The following is a 24,490-nucleotide window of genomic DNA, read 5'->3' on the forward strand; positions in this document are numbered from 1 at the left end:
GTGGGGTTAAGAAATAGAGCAAGGTAAACTTACCATGTTAAATGAGATTTAAAAAAAACACTCAAACCCAAAACTGAAAAAAAGAAAACAGCCTCGAAAAGAGACCTGTTCTATAATGCAATGGAGATAATGACTTTAAAGAGAAGAACCAGGAGAGTGGAAACCAAAAGTATTCTAAAAGTGGCCAGCTGATTGAAGATGAACCATAATAAGGAACACACAAAGGTCATCTGGAACAGCTGTTAAAACCTGTGCCACAATATTCCTAAGGGCATGATTATAGTATTTCAAAAGACAGCTGGCATTCACAGTCCTAAGGGTCAATCCTATGGATGAGAATAACCCTTAATGCCTCAATTCTTTTGAATTCACCATCAGGCGGAGTAGTAGAAAACGTATCGAGATTGACATTCCTGTTAGAGGCCTGTACCACCAGGCTCTCTGGTGTCAGTTTTTGAGTGAGACAGGGTCACCTGCCACAGAACAATGGCAAAAAGCAATCTGCAGATTAACAGGTAGATCTGAACATGGTTTTGACCAAGTGCTCAAAAGGGCATTCATAAGGGTCTAATTAAATGTAGCTCTGTGGAAGTTTACCAGGTTTAAGTACTTCCGCCAAGCCTCTGGTCCCTACTTTCATAGTTCGGAGCTGAAAATCAGGAATTTCTGCCACTTTTGCATAACAGCAAAAGAGGGTGTTTCTTCTGTGTTAGAATGTGGAGGGGCTTTAGGAGAGAAGAATGGTCACTATACGGGGAAGTAACTAATCCACTGGCATACTGTAGTTCCTCATACCAGCTTTTCTTGTTCTACTTAACACCACTCACCCCCTGATGACACCCTCGTGCTTTTTCTGGAGTCCAAGAGTGGCGTGAAAGGGCAAATGTATGCTTCAACTTATGTTTCTTCTTGGACTTATAAAGAAGATATGCCACCGAAATGACTTCAGGAGCGGGATCTTTCTGTCGACTTCGACCAGTCACGGCGTGGAGTCTTCTTGGGTTTGGCTTGTAAAATTTGGGCTCACATTCCCGTGTGGCCTTAAGGTTCATCTGGGCACAATTGTCATAGGCCATGGAACCATTTTCCGACTCCAGAAACCGTGAACAGACTTTCGTAAGGGACCGGACATATTTGCCATCCCTGCACACTTTAAACGCTGTCGTTTGAGGGGGCTATGGTTTCCGTTGCACAATGAATTGTAAATTAACAGTAAAAAAGCCAAGGAAAAGCTACAGATCCGCATCTGAAGATGGCAAAACAGGAAAAAAAAATAACTGACATTACTGTGCAAGGCTGGTTCTTGTATAAACCTCCAATCTGCACTTCTGGACTGGAACGATGCTGGTGGGTAGCTGCATGACAACACCAACCAGTGCATTGGAATACCGTGTCTAAAGTTTCCGGATTCAGTCTGATGGCTGGGGAATGTTCACAAATTGAGGAATCTGCGGTTAGAAGCATCCATCAGAAGACAGAACAATGCTCTGGGAATAAAGAGCTAAAGTACATAAAGTTAACAGATTTAGAGAACTCACTTATTAAATGACTCCAATAAGGCAATGCTAATGGGCAAGTTACTTACCTTCGATAACAATGTATCTGGTAGAGAGACAGTCTAGCTGCAGATTCCATAACTTAGAATATCCCCAGGCATCAGACTGGATCTGGGAAAGTTTCTGCAGCAGCACCTCTGCGCGCCTTGGGTGGCGCCGCATGGCTCCGCCCGGACGTCGTCCACGGACGTGACATCAGCAGAGCCATATATGACCCTCCCGGCAAAAAAAGAAAAAGTGCCCCTCCCGGCACGCTGACGTCAGTTTTCGTCTGAGAAACTTTTGCGCCACAACTCAGAGCCACCACCAAAAACTGTGAGAATACGGCAAAAGCCTGCAAAAATGAAGAAAAATAGAATCACAAAGGACAGTGCCAGGCACTTTATCCTGAAAAGTAAAAGGAAAGAGCAGAGCAGCGCTCTGAGAAGCAACCCCACAAATACAAAGGCCAAACCACCTATGGACGCAGATGAAGTGAAAAAAACAGCGTGGCAGACAGAGAGCCTGCAACTATTATAGTAGAGCAGTGAAAACAGAATGAACACCGTGTGTCGGAGTGAAGTGAAAAGTCACCCTGTAGAAAGGCAAGCCATCCGGAGGGAGGACAGTAGAAAACCCCACCTGAAAAGGTACTCGCAGAACCGGGAGGACAAGCGGGCGTTAAGGAATCTGCGGCTAGACTAAGTAACTTGTCCATCTAGCCTCAGATTCCTTAACTTACAATAGATACCAAAGCCATACCCATGGAGGAGGCGGGTCTGCGACTGAACCCCATGAAGTTCCAGAGGGAACGTAGCCGTCAACAAGGTAGCGAAACACAGGGGGACGGCAAGCCAGCGCAGCCACACCAAACCATGAAGCTCATAAAAGAGCGGAAAACATGGGGAGGCAAAGGCACCACAAGCCGTCCAAGAACAGCATGAAAACCCCGGTATGTATACTGGGTGAGAGAAAAAAACATCCTAGATACTAGATATGTAGGTATGAAAAGGATAGTGCAGGACTTCGCAAGAAGTGGAACTGAACCTAGGGTCTGATAGATCCGCAGGATCCGGCGTGGCGACCATAAGACAGATCCAGAAAGATGGCAACTGGTATGACAGTTAGCGCATACCAGTGTAGTATGCACAACAGCGGAAAGAAGAACTGTTGAAACCTGCACCAGCAAAATACGTGTGACAGCAGTGGCAGGGTGCCAACCCACAGCCAGAAAATGCCGGTGGTACGAAAAACAGAAGGCACGCCAGTACATAGTCGGTCTGTCACAGATAAGTGAAAGGGCCGATGGCAACCAGCAGATGCGCCCAAAACAGGACTTACAGTAAGAATGATAGCCAAGCGGAAGACTGGAAGGTACATAGGCAGACCTTGTGGACTTTAGAACACAAAGTATAGCAAGACCCTACTAAAGGGTATTGTGTACAGCCCAGATGCGAGAGACGCAACAGCAAGAAGTCAACTACCAAAAAGGGGACCAGGTAAGCAGGACACCCATAGAAGAACTTGTAGCACAAGCAGACACCACATGAAGGAATGTTGCCAGCAAGATAATACTGTGTAAGAGCACAGCAGACATCAAATAAGAAGAAAGACGCAAAAAAATGAGGCGTAACAACAACAGACTACGGCATGCGAAAAGTAGCAACAGACATGTGGGAGCAGAACTGGGCAGGTCAATGTCCAGGCCCATAAGCGACACCCGCCGCTCACACAGGAGGAACAACGGTCCCCTGCAAGACAGAGGAGGAGATGGAGCTAGGCATGATAGTGGAAACAGTCGGAACCAACTAAATGAAATACCAGTATTTGTAAAGCGCACAGCTACCTCCAAAGTGGTGTCCCGGCGCTGGGGGCCCTCGGAAAGATTAAGCAAGCTATTTCCCAGAGTCACATGGTGCTGGGCTAACCTGCTACCCACTCCGGGGATCGAACTGTGAACCCCGTAGTCTGGACTTAGGCACCCTCTTCCACGGTAAAGGACCCGGGACCCAAGAAGCGAGTATCCTGAAGAGAGCACTCCCCTTGAGAGTTATAGAATGAACCAAAGCAGAAGCGTGGAAAACCCCTGTGCGGAAGCAGCAGGGAACGAGGAAAAAACTGCTTTTGGAAAAGTGGCCAAAAAACGAGGCCATAAGACAATGTACAGCAGACACGGACATAGTAAATCCGCCATCTTGAAAGAGAAGCCCAGTAAGGGCGGACCATAGAAACATCAACGCAAACATACCAGGTTGTATCCAAGTTTGCGACAATAGTAATAAGCGTGCCGCACAGCGGCATTTGTCCCTGGAGCAAGCAAGGACAGGGCGTCGGCCTTGAAAGAACTGTGCCTGAAGTGAAGGGAATGAGGACCCCGAGAGACGGTGGCCGTCAAAAGTAGAGCAGGCATTATAGACCAGAGGATCACTGCAACGCTGAAAAAACATAAGGACCTCGTCAAGGCAGGCGAGGAAGAGTCCTCACGGCAAGGAACCCATGCATAGGCCTAGAAGCACTACAGACAACTGGAGCCAATTGCAACTGAAGTGCAATAGAGTGATGCGAACAGGAGGATCGCTGCAGAAAAATGTCCATGAGGAAGACTCCATAGGAGCGTACCAAGGCTAAGGAAGTCACCCCATAGCCAGCAAATACCTTCATCCTTGGAGGGGAGTCCTCTTGGGCACAGCACACATTCAGAGGACAAAGGAAAAACCAAACCAGCCGTCCGGATGTACTGAACGAATACTGGGATGGCGGAACAACCGCTTACACTATCCGGGTGCTATGCAAAGAACCCGGGATATGTTTAAAAATCAAACCAACAAGGCAACATCGCCTACGCAGAATAAAAATACACTAGAAGGCAGAAAGACGTGCCACAAGAGTCACAGTAGCCCAGAAATAAGGCAGGAGACCGCTGAATCCACGTGGCTGTCAAGAAGGTCCATGCCATTGAATGGTAGATCTCTAAGAGCATTCCGAACATTGTCTCGGAAACAACTGTGACGCAGCCATGCATGGCGGCGCTTAGCCACAGACCGAGCAAAAGCTCGTCCCACCGAGTCAGTGGCGTCAAGGAAAGAGTGGAGGGAAAATTGAGCCATTTCCCTGCCATCATGCAAAATGCGAAAATTCTACCCGCGGGCCTTCAGGAATAGAAAGAAGAAGGTTCTTGACCAAGTCCCAAAGGGTAGAGGATGCGCATGTGAACACGCTGTATTCAAGGCGTGGATGCCAGAACTGGCAGAAACGAAAAGCTGGAGACCACAAGTCTCCAACCACCTAGCCTCCCCAGTGGGAGGTAGCAGTGGAAAGGCAGAGGAAGACTAAAGTCAAAAGCCGCCTGAACAACTAGGCCCTGAGCTCTAGGGTGAAGTGAGAGGCAGAGCAGATGATCCGGGGCAGGTCAGTGTCGAGGAGCTATGGCCCGATCAACAGGGTCACCAGAGGAATGCCTCGCCCATGTGCCCAGCAGGATGTCAAACAAAGAAACCCCAAGGGTCAGCAAAGGCTCCACTTAAACCGGCTCCATGTGGAGAAGATCTAACAAGGGATCAGAAGGTGGGGAAACCACAGGGGTCTGAAAACTAAGAATAGCTGTCGCCCTGTGAATAGCCCATGCATAGGCAGCCCTAGCCTCAGTTGCCATCAGGGAGGTGATAATAAACCATCGGTAGGAGACGGTTGGAGACTAACCCGTCCACTAGACAGCAAACCTGATCCGGAGGCCACGTCACACAAGGTACCTGCACCATGGACCGAAACAACCTCAGATCTGGGGAGTCCAGAGGAGCATCAACCTCCTTCATAAGAGGAGGTGTAAGCGCCGGCACCGGCGTCGACCGACATCACATGGGAGTCGCATCAACGTCCGTGGAGTCGGGTGGGACACCAACCTCATGTAATAGAGGAGGCGTGGGCACCGGCGTCGACAGACGTTGAGTTGGCTGCAACATGTGGGGAACAGGGCATCTAGCCCGGCGCCGCCTCCACGTCAGAAGCCGCTCAGGGCTGCACGAAGACTAATGGGCGGGCTAGACGGGCGACTGGGAGGGCCCTCTGGGCTGTGTCCTGTTGGTGTTGTATCGGCTTCGGAACCCGGAGACGATGCACACAGCCGGACCCATTGTTCCAGGACACCGAAGGAGTCGAGAAGCCCAAAAAATAGGCCAAGGCCCCGCTGGTTTTTCAGGGTCCGTGTTGGGACGCAGAAAAGAAGAAAACTGACGTCAGCGAGCCGGTAGGGGCATATATGGCTCTGCTGACTTCACGTCCGTGGACGTCAGGGCGGAGCCGTGCAGCACCGCCCCCGGCACGCAGAGGTGCTGCTGCGGAAAGTTTTCTGGATCCAGTCTGAGGCCTTAGGGATAGTCTGATGTTAAGGAATCTGCGGCTAGATGTCTATCAGATATGATGGGTGAATGGTAAATAGGCGGTGAATGGCTGGTGGGTCATTAAGCATATCTTGTAAAAGTGTCTTATTGTCAAATGTTTGGGTGAAGGAAACAAACCTATTAATGAATCAATTGATAGCAAAAACCAGATGACTACTACAACTCCCACCGCCACATCAGACAAAGAAATAATGTTACTACCAATAAAGGGGCAATTAATAACAATTATGTTTGATATGCGAGGAAGCAGATGAAGATGCCCAACGAGAGACCTCGTAGCTGTAAGTGTAAGACAAAGGGACTGAAAATAACCTTCCTAATTATATCAAGACATTCATAGATTTGTTGTATACTGTCAAAGGACCTTTGAGAGCTATGAATATCTTTGAAATCCGTAGCTTTCTAGAGCATAAACTTACAAAACTGTATACTTGCACTTAGGACCGGAAATGGAAAGAAAAGTTTACCAAAATTAAATCATTTGACTTTATCAAAAGCTAATAAAATACAAACAAATTAAACTTGCTTTTGGTCACTCGTTAGTAGAATGTACCAGTTCTCTGTAATGATGACTAATAAGTGGTCAGGACTGCTATAAAATCAGCCGTGGCTAAAGCAAGGAACAGTTTTACTGAGAGGCCTGAGCATAGGCTATGGAGCAGTAAGAGCATAGGCAAATATTTGTATGATGTTACATCCGGCACACTTAGAAGATGATTTAATTTTGTTTATTCTTCCCTTTCATTCTCAACAATAAAGTGAAAGCACCAAGTCAATATCAACTAAACAAAACACTCATTTCACGAGTCTAAAATCTCAAAGACCTACTGCCAATATGCTCACAAACCATGCAGGAGTCAAACTTCTGAAGAAAGGAAAATGCTACTTACCAGTATGCATCTGTTCTTGGCATGTAGAGCTGCAGATCACTACAGGAAGAGGAAGAGGTGTGGCGCCGCGGCCAGGGTGACTGATGCTGGAATCTGGGGACCACGGTTCGATCCCCGGTGGCAGGTTAGCCCAGCACCATGTGACTCTGGGCAATAGCTCGCTTAATCTTCCCGACGGCCCCCAGCGCCTAGAGACCCTTACGGGTGATTGTGCGCTTTACAAATGTGGACTTTACTTTACTTTCACTTTTGCATTAGATCGCCACTTGGTGTTGGGCTTGGATGATAGTATGTTGTTGTCGTCTTGGAAGAAGTCTTTTGTAGTCACGAGATAGGTGACTCCTCCCTTGGACGATAGTGCGCATGGGCATGGACTCCATCCTTAGACTGTTTTTCGCCATGATGGGAAATGATGGAGTTAGAAGAAGTAAAAAAATAAGGATGTCCATGCGTGTGCATCTAAGTAAGATAGAACTGGAACAGATACAAGTCCCAGGGAGGCGGGATGGCGTGTAGTGATCTGCAGCTCTACATGCCAAGTGTCTCCCCTAGCGGTGGTCACCTGTATCTGCTGCAGTAGTTTGAAAGAGTTTTAAGGACAGCTTGGCCTACTGCAGCTTGCTGCTTGGCTTGCACATCAACACAGTAGTGCTTAGTGAAGGTGTGTGTTGTAGATCATGTTGCTGCCTTGCATATGTCTTCTAGGGGGGTGTTCCATAAGAAAGCCATGGAGGCTCCTAGCTTGCGTGTGGAATGCGCTCTAGGAGGAACTGTTAATGTAAGTTTTGCTTTCTGATAGCATATTTGTATAAATTTTACAATCCACCTTGCAATTCCACCCTTAGAGGTGGGGTTACCTTTATGTGGTGGAGAGAAAGATACAAACAATTGTTTTGTCTTTCGAAAAGATTTAGTCCTGTTTATATAGTAGAGAAGAGCTCTTAACATCTAGTGTGTGTAGAGCTCTTTCTGCTACAGAGTCTGGGTTTTAGAAAAACACAGGTAACTCTACTGATTGGTTTAAATGAAAAGGACTAATGACTTTTAGAAAGAATTTAGGATTAGTTCTTAGAACCACCTTGTTACGATGTAGTTGTAAAAATGGTTCTTGTATTGTGAAAGCTTGTGTAGGAAGGTAGATCCCTGACTATGGTTGCCCCCAACTTTTTGCCTGGTGTTTTGCTGGTTTTCTGACTTAGTTGACCTGGGGCCCTGCTATTCAGGACCCCAGGCCTACTGCTCTCTCTGTAAAATGGATTCCATGTACCTTAGGTACATATCTAATTGGATACTGAGTCACCTTATCAGTCCCTGTACAGTGTACCTTAGGTAACCAGGGCATAGGTGTACCCAGGGCCTACCAGGGGCTGCAGCATGTATTATGCCACCCCTGGCTGGCCATCCAAATCTGACACAACTGGCTGCACGACAGCTGGGGCAAGGTGGTGTACTCACCCTTTGCTTTAGATATAGTATACCTATATCTAACCCTAAAATGGACACACAGATCTCCTATCAGTCACTCCTATGGCAGGCCTTAACAATCCTGAAGGCAGAGTGCTTGGAATCGTGTGAGATGGTGCTCTGGCATGAGCTGAGCCTATCTGCGGCTTTCGGGATCCATCCCTTAGCCGTTTCCATGATATCGCATACCATATACTCTTAAGTGCATTATAATCCTCGCAGTTATATGCCAACTCTGGTATCGCTTTATCAAAACATGTCGAGTAAGGTGTCATACGAATTGGAATACTAACCCCTCGCCAATTCTGGCGACGGGGTTAGCATTCCACCCTTCTAGAGGGACACGACATGTATGTAACCCCTAACCCCGGTTAAAGTCAGACAGAGCCTTAGCATCCACAAAATGGATGCTGCCACCGAGACACAAGTCTGCCCTCCTGCTGCTGGGAGTCCTCCCAGAGCAGGAGATAAGGACAAAGGGTTTCCTGCCAGGGGCGGTGCCAGCACCGTCCCAGACAGGATTTTGTGTATTGTAGGTAGGCAGGGCTTCAGAGGAAGGTGACTGCACGTGGCACCCCGGTGCTCGCTGTGCATAGGCTGGCTTGAACCAGTTCCAGGGACACTCCAGACCCTGTACTGGGGAAAAGCCCGCCAAGGAAGTGGGTGTAACCACCCCCCTCCTGGTCCCACCCCTAGGGCAGGACTTAGTCGCGTGCCAGCCCCTTTTTCCCAGATAAAGGTAGAGACTGGCCCCCTTCCAAATCAGATCATCTTTGGAATCAAGATACCACTTTCCACGAAAGGACTTCACGATTTCTTCCTCAAGATTCTCCCTTGTGGCTAAGGAGTAGTCACCCTGCATCCGCAGGCACCATCCAAGAACACTGCGGTCTGCTGCACGTCCTTCCTCCGGAATCCGACTGCCCAGCTCGACGAGACCCGGCTTCCCTGGCACCTCTGACCTCTACCCACCTCTACAGCACAGCTGAGAACCGTGGGTGCGACGAGACCTCGAGGGACCGGCCATCGCCAAGACTGCACGACTTCTGCACAGCAAGCCCACCGAGTAAATTCCTGGTGAGTGCTTTGGGGTCCGAGAAGCCCCCACCCTGAGCAGCTCCAGCACCGAAGAGCAGCCCCCCAGCATCTCCACGATCGGCGTGGGGCCCTTCTGCTTTTTGCTGCTCACCGCGTTGTTTGGCTACTAGCCCGCTGGCTTGTGGCCTTCTGAACGACGCCCGACGACAACACTGCTGCTAGTCTGGTTGCTCCAGACTGGCCCTTGCTTCCCTCCATCGGAGAAGTACCCTGGACCCTCCTGGTCCGGCTAAGACGCCATTTTAGGTCCACCGCGTGGGCCTTGCATTTGCCAAGACTTGTTGCCCAATCCTGGGTCCAGCGACGTCGACAGCAAGAACCTTCGTGGGACAGCTCGCACCTCCATCCTGGTCGCCGACAACGCCTCCTGGTCCGAGAGACTGCAGAGCCCAGCAGCGCCCACTCACCTGACTGCGGTGACTTCGCCCGGTGCCATCCTGGTGCCCACTTAATCACTGGCTAGTGATTCAAGAACTTGGTCCCCTCTGCTTTCAGGTTTCCTTCTTCCTTGATCCAGGCTTGGATCCATCGAACTTTTCTTCACTGGTCGCCTGCCAGCAACTTCCTTCTTCCAGGCTCCTGGTCCGGCACGAGGATTCCCGACGTCTTTTCAGACCTATGCAGCTGCAGCCCCTGGGCTAGGTAACTTCGGCATTTCGGTGCCCCAGCATAGCCTCACTATCCAAGGGTCAGGATCCACTGTCGTTTTCTTTCTACCAGGTCGGGTTCGCCCGTAAACACTAACTTTGTGAATTCTAGCTTCCATAGACTTTGTCCCGCATCCCGCGTGAGAGTGCACACTCTGCACCCGAGTTCCCTAGGCCTCCTGCTAGTAATCTAAAGGTTCAGTAGTCCAGTCCTAGCGATCCCAAAGCCTCTGAGAATCGTTACTTACCTGCTAGTAATTCGCATTCCACTTTTAGAGTATATGGTTTTTCGTGCCCCTCGGGCATTTGTGTATAACGTGCTAACTTAAGTATTTTCATAAGAGTTTTGTTGTGTGCTTAGCACCCTGTCCTCATAAAGAGTACAGGGTTGTTGTGATTCTAATAAATACATTGTTTATTTTCATAACACTTGTGTGGTGTCCTTTCACTGGGTGTTCAAGGGGTAATGTGATGGTAAAACAGCTGGCTTAACACGCCCTCTAGAGTCTTAGCCTTAGACTGCTCGTATCCATGCTACTAGGATAGCTGGTCTATAAGGTTGACTTACAACCAATCATCAATAAGGGTTGTTTGGACTGATATATAGTGATCACTAGAATAGTGAGCACTGCACATCAGGCCAACTTCTCACAGCTTGTATCACACTTACTCTTCTAAGAGAGGTAATAGCAATAAGGAAAGCGGTTTTCCATGTGAGGAATTGCAGTTCACATTTGTGTAAAGGTTCAAAATGGGGACCCGTGAGTCTTGTAAGAACAACGTTTAGGTTCCATACTGGAGAAGGTGGTAACCTGGGTGGAATAATTCTTTTTAATCCTTCCATAAATGCTTTAATAGCAGGTACTCTAAAAAGACAGATGTTGTCAGTTGTGAAAATATGCTGCAATTGCTGCAAGGTGTAGGCGTATGGATGAACATGCCAAGTTACATCTTTATAAATGTAAAAGGTAGCAAATGATAGTCTGGATAGAAGCATCCAGGGGATCAATTTGGTTATTGTTGCAACAAATGGCAAATCTCTTCCATTTAGCAGCATAACAAGCGTTGGTAGTAGGTCTCCTGGCTTCTTTAAAGATGTTCATACAGTCTGGTGGTAGGTTAAGATAACTAAACTCAGACTTCAGGAGCCAGATCGCCAAATTCAGTTGATTTGGGTCTGGATGTCTGATGTCTCCATGGTTCTGCGTTAGCAGAGATGGTGTCAGTCGTAATTTTTGGTGTGGAACTAGAGAGTTCTAGCAGTTTGGTGAACCACTATTGGCGTGCCCATGTGGGCGCTACCAGGATTAATTTGAGAGACTGTTGTCTGAGCTTGCGTACTACTAATGGTATTAGCAGTAGAGGCAGAAAAGCGTACGCAAATCTGCCTGACCAGTTCATCCATATCGCATTGCCCTTGGACAGCGAGTGTGGAAAACTGGCGGCGAAGGTTGGGCATTTTGCGTTTTCGTGTGTGGCAAACAGATCTATGTCTGGATGACCCCACTTGCGAAAAAATGGTTGAAGAACTTGCGGATGTAGTTCCCATTCGTAAATTTGTTGTGTCTGCCGACTCCACAGATGTGCTATCTGAATGTGAACTCCTGGAAAGTGCTCTGCTAGCAGATATATATTTTGTGGAATGGTCCATCTCGAAATGTTCTGTGCAAGCTGGGACAGTTGTAGAGTGTGTCCCCCCCCTTCTTTTTGTATATAATACATAGCTGTCATATTGTCCGTCCGGATTAATACAGCTTTGTTTTGGACTTGTACTTGGAATGATTTGAGTACTAAGAATATTGCTAGCAGCTCTAGATGGTTGATATGGAACATTTTTTGTTGAATGTTCCATTGTCCTTGAGTTGTATGAAGTAGGAGATAGGCTCCCCATCCTGTGAGAGATGAGTCTGCTGTGAGCACTATTTGTTGAACAGGTTCGAGGAACGGCCGTCCCTTTGTCAAGTTTTTGGTGTTCCCCACTGCAGAGAGCGATGTGTGCGGCTGTTTACCAACACCAGTTCTGTTAGTTGCCCTTGAGCCTGGTTCCACTGTTGTGCTAGACATTCCTTTAACGGACGCATCTGCAGTCTTGCATATGGTACTATGAAGATGCAAGATGCAATATGCCATCATGCCTATTAGTCTCATGAACACTGTGGCTTGGAGAGAGTGCTGATGTTGGAAGCTTGTGACTAAAGCCTGAATGCTCTGTATCCTTGCTGGACTGGGATACGCTAGAGCTGTAGACGTGTTTATCGTAGCCACTAGATAATGATGTGTATGAGAGGGTTGCAGATGCGACTTGGTGTAGTTTATTGTGAACCCTAAGTCGTGCAATGTTTGAATTGTCTGATGTGTGCGTTGAACACACTGATTGAATGACTTGGCTTTTATGAGCCAATCGTTTAGATAAGGGAAGACATGTATTTGTTGTCTCCTGAAATGTGCTGCTACTACTGCTAGGCACTTTGTGAATACTCTTGGTGCTGTAGGAACTCTGAATATAAGGACTTTGAATTAATAATGTTGTCCTTCCAGTACAAACCTTAGGTACTTCCTGTGAGCAGGATGTATCGGAATGTGGAGGTAGGCGTCCTCTAAATCTAGTGTTGTAAGGAAATAGGCTTGTTGCAGCAGTGGCAGCACTTGTAAAGTGATCATATGAAAATTATCTGATTGTATGTAATGATTGAGGGGCCTGAGATCGAGAATTGGTCTTAGTGTCCCGTCCTTCTTGGGTATTAGAAAATACAGCGAGTAAACCCCTGTTCCTTGGTCTTGTAAAGGAACTATTTCTATTGCGTCCTTTTGAAGAAGTGACAGGACTTCTTGTTTGAGCAGAGTAAGATGTTCTACAGACATTGGACGCAGCTTGGGTGGTATGTATGGAGGGGTTGTTGTAAGTTCGAGGCAGTAGCCATACTGGATAATTTGACTTATCCACTCGTCTGTTGTAATGGAATTCCAGACAGTTAGAAACTGTGTTAACCTGCCCCCCACAGGAGTGGAATAATGTTGGGGAAGCAGAGTAAAGTCACTGTTTTGTGGTGGAAGAAGTTAGATTATTGTTGCTACCCCGACCTCTTCCTTTGTTATTGTTTCCTCTATATCCTCCTCTAAAATAACCTTTGTTAGAGGATGTTTGTGTGTTAGATTTGAAGGATGTTGTATTGTCTGCTCCAGTTTGTTTGGAGCCTCCTCTGTAGAAGGGGCGACAAAAGGAACTTCTAGCTTGTGTGGACTGTAAAGCTCCCATAGATTTGGCAGTCTCTGTATTCTTCATCTTTCAAGTGCTGTGTCTACCTCTGGTCCAAACAATTGATTTTGATTAAAGGGTTGATTTAAAATGGTAGTTTGCACTTCCTGTTTAAATCCTGATATGCGTAGCCACGCATGTCTTCTAAGTAGGACACTAGTGTTCACAGCTCTAGACGCAGTGTCTGCCACACCAAGTGCACACTTGATTGAGACATTGGAAATTAGCTTGCCTTCTTGTATAAGGTCGATTGCCTGTGTTTTATATTGTTCAGGTAGGTGTTCTAATAGTTTCTCCAACTGATCATAAGAGCCCTGTCATATCTTGAAAGGCGGGCTTGTGTGTTGGCTATACGCCATATGTTAGTAGCTTGTGCCGCTATTCTTTTGCCTGAGGCATCTATGACTTCAGATTCATTGTCAGGTGGGGGTGCTTTACCTGACGTTTGTGAGTTTGCCCTTTTCCTAGCATTTGATACAACTAGTGAATCTAATGGTAGTTGTCCTTTAATGTAGGTTGGATTGGCAGGTGCAGGCCTATATTTTTCTCAATTCTAGGGTTTAGGATCCTAGTCCGTACAGGGTCTTTAAATACCTCTGGAGCATGTTTGATGACCCCTTTATTCATAGGACGAATTTGAACAGACCTTTGCGATTGTTCAAATGTGTCTAATAGAAAATCCTCCTCTGCCTCAGAGTGCAGAGTGACCGCATGGTAAATGGCAGCTCTGTCCAATAGGTGTCCAAAACCAAGGTTATCTTCTCAGGGAGAAGGTTTTGATGGGTATGACTGTGGTCAGGAATATCTGGTACATCCCTTGGGTTTGGGTGCTCCCAGTCTGGATCATCTAAAGGGTAGGGGAAAGGCTCATCTGGGTCTATCGCTCTCCCTAGACTATACTCATCCTCGTTTTGAGGTGAGTGTGAGGACATAGTAGGAGAATGTGGAGGAGAAATTTGTGGTGAAATGTTAAGAGGAACAGGGGATGAATGAGAAGGAACTATAGGAGAAGAAGGGTGCATAGGAGATGTGGCAGAGTCCTTTTTCTTGGCAGGTACTACAGGTGTGGGTGTTTTATCTGCCTTCCTCTTTGTGTGTGGTATAGTGGATACAGCACCTGTTTTTGGGTCAATGTAGATATTCTTTCGCAGAGGATCTGGTTGGAAAAGTTCTTCTCCTTGTGGAACCTTTGTCGGCGCCGATTTTTTCGGTTCCGGACGAGGTTGCTGCTTGTCTTCGGCCTTAGGAGGTGTTACATTGTCCTTTGGCGCAGTTTTCGGCACTGAAGGTGTTGTTTTCGGTGTCTTAGGCTGTTTTGAGGGCTTGGGCGCATCGGAATCAGGCCTTGTTGGTTTCGGTACTGAAGACGATGTCTTCGGAGTGGAAGCTGGTCTCATCGGCTTCGAGGCGTCGGGCGCTGGCTTTGCACCTTTGTCTTTGGAAGTTGACGGTCTTGGAGCCAAGACTTCTTTCAGTTTCGGTGCCGAGGGAGCTGGTGGGATCGGCACCTGCGGCTTGCTCGGTAAAGAGCTACCAGAAGGCTTAACTGCTTTCTTCGGAGTCGGGCTCAATGACTGGGCTTTCAAAGTGGTTTTTCGGTCTCAAATGGGCCCCAGAGGCGGAGTGTTGACCTTTGCCTTCGATCTGGGTGCTGTGAGTGGTGCAGGTGCAGTAGTACTCACACACTGACCCGGTGGTAAGGAGTCATCTGAGTCGTCTGCCTCTGACACGATTTGGAGATCAGAATCTTCTTCGGGAACGAGCAGAACCTCCTCATTTAAGAGGTCCACCGGTTCCGGAGCTGATCTCTGCATGATGCGTCAACGGGCACTCCGATCTCGGATGGTTTCTTGGATCGAAAGGACGCGCAGGCTGTACCAGCTGGATTCGTCGTGTTCTGGCGATAAGCACAGGTTGCAGACCTCGTGGTGGTCACTGTGTGGAAACTTTGCTCCACACTTGGGGCATTTCTTAAATGGCGTCCTTTCCATGAGGTGTAGGCCTCACGGCATGGATAGGCCCAATGGCCCGCGTCGACGACCGGAATCGAGCTGATGGAGTCGAAACGATGTTAGTCGATATCGAAGTTAAGTAAAGTTTTTATGATTTTTTTTATGCTTCAAAGTACTTGAAAAGTAGATTTCGAGGCGGAGCGGATAAAGCTCATCCGAACCTAGTGGCAGAAAAAAACAATCTAAGAATGGAGTCAATGCCCATGCGCACTATTGACCAAGGGAGGAGTCACCTATCTTGTGACTACAAAAGACTTTTCCAAGACTACAACAACATGCAATCATCCGAGCCCATCACCAGGTGGCGATCTAATGCAAAAGTGTAATATCTGCAGCTCATATGCCTCGAACATATGTATTTGGAAATCATGTTACACTTTAAAAGACCAGTTCTAAAGAATTGAATGTTAAAGACAATGAACTCACTGCACAGGAGTGGAGAAGACATGCAACAGTGTTACCTGTTGTCCTTGAAGTCTCTGTTGCAGCTGCATTTTTAGCTGTTTTGGTATATTGGTCCGAGGCCTCATTAGATTTGCTCTCGGGTGCATACCCTGTAGTGGGAAGTTTCCTTGCTGTTGGCCCATTTGATTCATCATTGAATTAAAGGGTGTGTGCTGGCCTGGCATATTACTAAAGCCTCCTTGTATGGTTGCACCCGGTCCTTGGTATTGCTGTCCATATATTGGTGGTTTCTGATCAATCATGATTGGAGATTCCTGGCCCTGGAACGAATCTGGTTGTGGTTCCAAAGCTTGCCCCTTGAAAAGAAAGACAAACAAAGTCCATAACATTAGTAGTAGGAGGCATTTTTCCAAAACCTGCCATGCCACAGGTTATCTTACCAGACAATAGGGAATGTGCTTTTCTGTGGAAAAAAAGCTTATCTTCTTCCAAACAATTTTATACTGAGCTTCACAGATCAAAGCAATTTCAAAGCATTTAAAGATCTCATAAGACAACGTCAATCTTTTAAGGGGAGGCAGGACAATCAGAACTAAGCTTGCATAGCCAAGATTTACTGCGACTACTGGTTACAGCAAACAAGGACCACAAAATAGATTATATACCCTTAAACAGGTTGAGGATTCCCAAGTTGGTTGCAATCTTACTTTCCATCCTTCACCTACATTTCTTTACTGCAAATACATATACTAAACACTACTGACAAAATTTGACACATTACATCATACTTGTGTTTTTCTTGCAAGTGAGACACAAAGAAGTGCTCAAGGTAATTTAAATTACTAAAACAATTGCTCTAGCTTTCTTAAATATTCCTTTAATTAAGGCAGGTATGTTGAGGTGAGTTCTCAGCATTAAAGTAATCGAAATGTATGCATATGTCTTAATCATACTAATTGTTTCTCATAAATTTCAATAAAGACTATCAATAGATACCAATAAATGGAAAGCATGAGAGAAGCAAAATGTAGTATTCTGAAGAACAAATATTTATTTTTCAACGTGTCAGCACAGATTGTGAAAAATATATTTCACATATGCATTTATATCTACATATAAGAACGCTCATAATAGCAACACACAAAAAAACCTTCTTCAGAGAATGTCTTTCTATTTTACAGAGTTTTATATGGGGCGAACTTAACCCGAATCGGGTATCAGAGCGCTTTACATAGCACCAGTTGCATTACAGGAGGACACATTAATTTTTTGTTAGGCATGGGGAGATTAAGTGATTTGCCCAGAATCACAGGATGTTCAGCATCATTTCCGAGACTCGAACTCAGTTCCCCAGATCCGAGGTCGACCGCCCTAGCCGTTAGGCCAACTCCTCTCTCATGATAAAAATGAGTCCATGCATTTAGTAAACAAAAGCATCAAATTCAAACATGTTACTAAAGCCTAGGGACTAGGACAAATATATAGAGGTTGCCCAATGTTAGCTTAGGAGGGCAAGCTATGAATGATTTTCAGGATAGCTTAACAGTAAACAGATTTAGAAAGGTTAGTAATTTGCACAGTAATGGTTCATGGATTGGCTCACAACAGATCAATAATGAACAACGTGATGGTCAAGCTAATAAGTCTGAACATTTGAAAGGCTGTCAATGCAATAACACAAATGGAACTGAGCAGGCTTATAACTTGCCCCTTTCTGATGCTTAAATAGAAAAGAAAAAGAAGATTCTCAGTAATCCATTTAATATATGTGGGAAGCTGGCTCTGTATATGGTATGCCAAAAAGGGGTATACCATGCAGAGTCCAGGTATTCCCTTATCAATGAACAGAGGCATGCTCTAGCAATGCCCAGGTGCTCTTCTAGTGGGTAGTGTGGTCGAGCAGCCTTGCGCTTATCAGATAGGAGTTTTCGAAATCTGCAAATACATACAATAGTCAAGTGATGGGTACAACTCAGTAAGGAGATTCACACCAAATTATACAAATACCAAGTACCTTTATATATGATTTGGCATCAGAGAAAAGGAAAATGCTACTTACCAGTATGCATCTGTTCTTGGCATGTAGAGCTGCAGATCACTAAACTTTTGCATTAGATCGCCACCTGGTGTTGGGGTTGGATGATTGCATGTTGTTGTCGTCTTGGAAGAAGTCTTTTGTAGTCACGAGATAGGTGACTCCTCCCTTGGACGATAGCGCGCATGGGCATCAACTCCATGCTTAGATTGTTTTTCACCATGATGGGAAATGATGGAGTTAGTAGAAGTAAAGAAAAAAGGATGTCCATGCGTGTGCATCTAAGTAAGATAGAACTGGAACAGATACAAGTCCCGGGGAGGCGGGAGGGCGTGTAGTGATCTGCAGCTCTACATGCCAAGAACAGATGCAAACTGGTAAGTAGCATTTTCCGTTCAAGGCATATGAGCTGAATATACTGCACTTTTGCATCGATTGTGCAGCAGTGTCTCCCCTAGCGGTGGTCACCTGTATCTGTTGCAGTAGTTTGAAAGAGTTTTAAGGACAGCTTGGCCTACTGCAGCTTGCTGCCTGGCTTGCACAACAACACAGTAGTGTTTAGTGAAGGTGTGTGTTGTAGATCATGTTGCTGCCTTCCATTTGTCTTCTAGGGGGATGTTCCATATGAAAGCCATAGAGGCTCCTAGCATGCGTGTGGAATGCGCTCTAGGAGGAACTGTCAAGGTACGTTTTGCTTTCTGATAGCATATTGTATACATTATACAATCCACCTTGCAATTCCACCCTTAGAGATGGGGTTGCCTTTATGTGGTGGAGAGAAAGATACAAACAATTGTTTTGTCTTTCGAAAAGATTTAGTCCTGTCTATATAGTAGAGAAGAGCTCTTTTAACATCTAGTGTGTGTAGAGCTCTTTCTGCTACAGAGTCTGGGTTTTGGAAAAACACAGGTAACTCTACTGATTGGTTTAAATGAAAAGGACTAATGACTTTTGGAAGGAATTTAGGATTAGTTCTTAGAACCACCTTGTTACGATGTAGTTGTAAAAATGGTTCTTGTATTGTGAAAGCTTGTATCTCACTTACTCTTCTAAGAGAGGTAATAGCAATAAGGAAAGCTGTTTTCAATGTGAGGAATTGCAGTTCACATTTGTGTAAAGGTTCAAAAGGGGGACCCATGAGTCTTGTAAGAACAACGTTTAGGTACCATACTGGAGAAGGTGGTAACCTGGGTGGAATAATTCTTTTTAATCCTTCCATAAATGCTTTAATAGCAGGTACTCTAAAAAGAGACAGATGTTGTCTGTTTTGTAAATATGCTGCAATTGCTGCAAGGTGTAGGGAAGAATATGCAAAGTTACATCTTTGTAAATGTAAAAGGCAGCAAATGATATTCTGGATAGAAGCATCCAGGGGATCAATTTGGTTATTGTTGCAATAAATGGCAAATCTCTTCCATTTAGCAGCATAACAAGCTCTGATAGTAGGTCTCCTGGCTTCTTTAATGATGTTCATATAGTCTGGTGGTAGGTTAAGATAACTAAACTCAGACTTCAGGAGCCAGATCGCCAGATTCATTTGATTTGGGTCTGGATGTCTGATGTCTCCATGGTTCTGCGTTAGCAGGGATGGTGTCAGTCGTAATTTTTGGTGTGGAACTAGAGAGTTCTAGCAGTTTGGTGAACCACGGTAGGCGTGTCCATTTGGGAGCTACCATGATTAATTTGAGAGACTGTTGTCTGAGCTTGCGTACGACTAATGGTATTAGTGGTAGTGGCAGAAAAGCGTATGCAAATCCGCCTGACCAGTTCATCCATATCGCATTGCCCTTGGACAGCGGGTGTGGAAACCTGGCGGCGAAGGTTGGGCATTTTGCGTTTTCGTGTGTGGCGAACAGATCTATGTCTGGATGACCCCACTTGCGAAAAAATGGTTGAAGAACTTGCAGATGTAGTTCCCATTCGTGAATTTGTTTTCTGCCGACTCAACAGATCTGCTATCCGATTGTGAACTCCTGGAAGGTGCTCTGCTAGCAGATATATATTTTGTGGAATGGCCCATCTCCAAATGTTCTGTGGAAGCTGGGACAGTTGTAGAGAGTGTGTCCCCCCCTGTTTTTGTATATAATACATAGCTGTCATGTTGTCCGTCCGGATTAATACAGCTTTGTTTTGTACTTGGAATGTTTTGAGTGCTAAGAATATTGCTAGCAGCTCTAGATGGTTGATATGGAACATTTTTTGTTGAATGTTCCATTGTCCTTGAGTTGTATGATGTAGGAGATGGGCTCCCCATCCTGTGGGAGATGCGTCTGCTGTGAGCACTATTTGTGGAACAGGTTCGAGGAACGGCTGTCCCTTTGTCAAGTTTTTGCTGTTCCACCACTGCAGAGAGCGATGTGTGCGGCTGTTAACCAACACCAGTTCTGTTAGTTGCCCTTGAGCCTGGTTCCACTGTTGTGCTAGACATTCCTGTAACAGACGCATCTGCAGTCTTGCATACGGTACTATGAAGATGCAAGATGCCTATTAGTCTCATGAACACTGTGGCTTGGAGAGAGTGCTGATGTTGGAAGCTTGTGACTAAGGCCTGAATGCTCTGTATCCTTGCTGGACTGGGATACGCTAGAGCTGTAGACGTGTTTATTGTAGCCCCTAGATAATGATGTGTATGAGAGGGTTGCAGATGCGACTTGGTGTAGTTTATTGTGAACCCTAAGTCGTGCAATGTTTGAATTGTCTGATGTGTGTGTTGAACACACTGATTGAATGACTTGGCTTTTATGAGCCAATCGTCTAGATAAGGGAAGACATGTATTTGTTGTCTCCTGAGATGTGCTGCTACTACTGCTAGGCACTTTGTGAATACTCTTGGTGCTGTAGGAACTCCGAATATAAGGACTTTGAATTGATAATGTTGTCCTTCCAGTACAAACCATATATACTTCCTGTGAGCAGGATGTATCAGAATGTGGAAGTAGGTGTTCTTTAAATCTAGCGTTGTAAGGTAATCGCCTTGTTGCAGCAGTGGAAGCACTTGTAAAGTGATCATATGAAAATGATCTGATTGTATGTAATGATTGAGGGGCCTGAGGTCGAGAATTGGTCTTAGTGTCCCGTCCTTCTTGGGTATTAGAAAATACAGCGAGTAAACCCCTATTCCTTGGTCTTGTAAAGGAACAATTTCTATTGCTTCCTTTTAAAGAAGTGACAGGACTTCTTGTTTGAGCAGAGTAAGATGTTCTACAGACATTGGACGCTGCTTGGGTGGTATGTATGGAGGGGGTGCTGTAAGTTCGAGGCAGTAGCCATACTGGATAGTTTGACTTACCCACTTGTCTGTTGTAATGGAATTCCAGACAGGTAGGAACTGTGTTAACCTGCCCCCCACAGGAGTGAATGCTGTTGGGGAAGCAGAGGAAAGTCACTGTTTTGTGGTCGAAGAGGTTCGATTATTGTTGTTACCCGACCTCTTCCTTTGCTATTGTTTCCTCTATATCCTCCTCTAAAATAACCTTTGTTAGAGGATGTTTGTGTGTTAGATTTGAAGGATGTTTTATTGTCTGCTCCAGTTTGTTTGGAGCCTCCTCTGTAGAAGGAGCGACAAAAGGAACTTCTAGCTTGTGTGGACTGTAAAGCTCCCATAGATTTGGCAGTCTCTGTATTCTTCTTCATCTTTTCAAGTGCTGTGTCTACCTCTGGTCCAAACAATTGATTTTGATTAAAGGGTTGATTTAAAATGGTAGTTTGCACTTCCTGTTTAAATCCTGATATGTGTAGCCACGCATGTCTTCTAAGTAGGACACTAGTGTTTACAGCTCTAGACGCAGTGTCTGCCACACCAAGTGCACACTTGATTGAGACATTGGAAATTAGCTTGCCTTCTTTATTTATTTATTTATTTTATTTTCTTATAAAGCGCTAACAATCATCCAAGTAGGATATCACGGCGCTATGATTGCTAAAGTGCATGTAACGTTGGCATAGTTCGAGTTGGGTTAGTCTGGATGGGGGAAGAGGAGGGTTTTTAGCTGTTTCCTAAATGTCAAGTGGCATTCAGTGAGTCGAAGGGCCGTGGGCAGTTCGTTCCACTTGATAGCAGCGATGTGGGAGAAGGCTCGCTCACCCACCCTGGCTCTCTTTACCCGACGGGTTCTTGCACGAGCCAAGAATTGAGAGCGGAGGTTCCTGGTGGGAGCATAGAACTGAATCCTGTTTCTGAGGATGAGAGGGCCTGTCTTGTGCAGTGCTCTATGTGTTATACACATCATTTTAAAAGTTGCTCTTTGCTTCATTGGCAACCAATGGAGATCGCGCAGACAGCTCTTGGCTGAGTCATATTTCCTTTTCATGCAGATAGCTTGTATAAGGCTGTTTGCCTGCGTTTTATATTTGTCAGGTAGGTGTTCTAATAGTTTCTCGAACTGATCATAATGAGCCTTGTCATATATTGAAAGGAGGGCTTGTGTGTTGGCTATTTGCCATATGTTAGTAGCTTGTGCCGCTATTCTTTTGCCTGAGGCATCTATGACTTTAGATTCTTTGTCAGGTGGGGGTGCTTTACCTGACGTTTGTGAGTTTGCACTTTTCCTAGCATTTGATACAACTAGTGAATCTAATGGTAGTTGTCCTTTAACGTAGGCTGGATTGGCAGGTGCAGGCCTATATTTTTCTCAATTCTAGGGTTTAGGATACTAGTACGTACAGGGTCTTTAAATACCTCTGGAGCATGTTTGATGACCCCCTTAATCATAGGAAGAATTTGAACAGACCTTTGTGATTGTTCAAATGTGTCTAATAGAAAATCCTCCTCTGCCTCATCAGAGTGCATAGTGAAACCTTGGTAAATGGCAGCTCTGTTCAATAGGTGCGCAAAACCAATGTTATCTTCTGGGGGAGAAGGTTTTGATGGGTATGACTGTGGGTCAGGAATATCTGGTACATCCCTTGGGTTTGGGTACTCCCAGTCTGGATCATCTAAAGGGTATGGGAAAGGCTCATCTGGGTCTATCGCTCTGCCTAGACTATACTCATCCTCGTTTTGAGGTTAGTGTGAGGACATAGTAGGAGAATGTGGAGGAGAAATCTGTGGTGAAATGTTAAGAGGAACAGGGGATGAAGGAGAAGGAAGTATAGTAGAAGAAGGGTGCATAGGAGATGTGGCAGAGTCCTAGTTCTTGGCAGGTACTACAGGTGTGGGTTTTTCATCTGCCTTCCTCTTCTTGTGTGGTATAGTGGATACAGCACCTGTTTTTGGGTCAATGTAGATCTTCTTTTGCAGAGGATCTGGTTGGAAAAGTTTTTCTCCTTGTGGAACCTTTGTCGGCGCCGATTTTTTCGGATCCGGATGAAGTTGCTGCTTGTTTTGGCCTTAGGGGGTGTTACATTGTCCTTTGGCGCAGTTTTCGGCACCGAAAGTGTGGCTTTCGGTGTCTTAGGCTGTTTCGAGGGCTTGGGCGCATCGGAATCAGGCCTTGTCGGTTGTCTTCGGAGTGGAAGCTGGTCTCGTTGGCTTCGAGGCTTCGGGCACTGGCTTCACACCTTTGTCTTTGGAGGTCGACTGTCTTGGAGCAGAGACTTCATTCAGTTTCAGTGCCGAGGGAGCTGGTGGGATCGGCACGTGCGGCTTGCTCGGTAAAGAGCTACCGGAAGGCTTAACTGCTTTCTTCGGAGCCAGGCTCGACGGCGGGGCTTTCAAAGTGTTTTTTCGGTCTTGACTGGGCCCCGGAGGCAGAGTGTTGACCTTTGCCTTTGATCTGGGTGCTGTGTGTGGTGCAGGGGCAGTAGTACTCACGCGCTGACCCTATGGTATGGAGTCATCGGAGTCGTCTGCCTCTGATACGATTTGGAGATCATCGGAATCTTCTTCGGAAACGAGCGGAACCTCCTCGAAGATGTCCACCGGTTCCGGAGCTGATCTCTGCATGTCGCGTCGACGGGCCCTCCGATCTCGGATAGTTTTCTTGGATCGAAAGGACGCGCAGGCTGTACAGCTGGATTCGTCGTGTTCTAGCGATAAGCATAGGTTGCAGACCTCGTGGTGGTCACTGTGTGGAAACTTTGCTCCACACTCTGGGCATTTCTTAAATGGCTTTCCATGAGGTGTAGGCCTCACGGCGTGGATAGGCCCAAAGGCCCGCGTCGACGACCGGAATCGAGCTGATGGAGTCGAAACGATGTTAGTTGATATCGAAGTTTTAAGTAAAGTTTTATGATTTTTTTACGCTTCAAAGTACTTGAAAAGTAGATTGAGGCGGAGCGAAAAAGTTCATCCGAACCCAGTGGCGGAAAAAAGCAATCTAAGGATGGAGTCGATGCCCAAGCGCATTATCGTCCAAGGGAGGAGTCACCTATCTTGTGACTACAAAAGACTTCTTCCAAGACGACAACAACATGCCATCATCCGAGCCCAACACCAGGTGGCGATCTAATGCAAAAGAGTAATATCTGCAGCTCATATGCCTCAAACATTATATTTTTAAATATAAATTATTTTCATTTTAATAAGGGGAAACAGAGTGCAATTTCAGAGTCCTGCAATGTTATCCTACAGAAGGAAGAACAAGTTCTGCAAACAGGTACAGTACATCAGCTTAGAGGACCAATCTCCAAGAGTTAAAGTGAGTGAAGGGCAAGGTCCAAGGCAGCACCAACAGTACACAACCAGCTGCAGTAGGGCAGTGGGGTGCAGGCTGCACATCAGCATCTGGAGATTAATGCATTTCAAAGGGGAACAGTCACTGTAAAAAGAGGCTGGAGGCTCTAGCAAAAAGAAAAAGAAAAAAAAGGTCAG

At 46.0% G+C, this 24,490-nt stretch overlaps 1 protein-coding gene across 5 annotated transcripts in view; it reads right to left on the reverse strand.

Moving 5' to 3' along the window:
- Positions 1–24,490, reverse strand: part of NCOA3 (nuclear receptor coactivator 3) — a 551,775-nt gene that overhangs the window by 168,347 nt on the left and 358,938 nt on the right. For all 5 annotated transcript variants that reach the window (XM_078651867.1, XM_078651866.1, XM_078651869.1 and 2 more), the window contains one exon: positions 15,761–16,060. In XM_078651867.1, the coding sequence (XP_078507993.1) occupies positions 15,761–16,060 (300 nt within the window). The remainder of the gene's footprint in view (positions 1–15,760; positions 16,061–24,490) is intronic.

The sequence above is a fragment of the Lissotriton helveticus genome, chromosome 7 (genome assembly GCF_964261635.1).
Source record: "Lissotriton helveticus chromosome 7, aLisHel1.1, whole genome shotgun sequence".
NCBI classification, from domain to species: domain Eukaryota; kingdom Metazoa; phylum Chordata; class Amphibia; order Caudata; family Salamandridae; genus Lissotriton; species Lissotriton helveticus.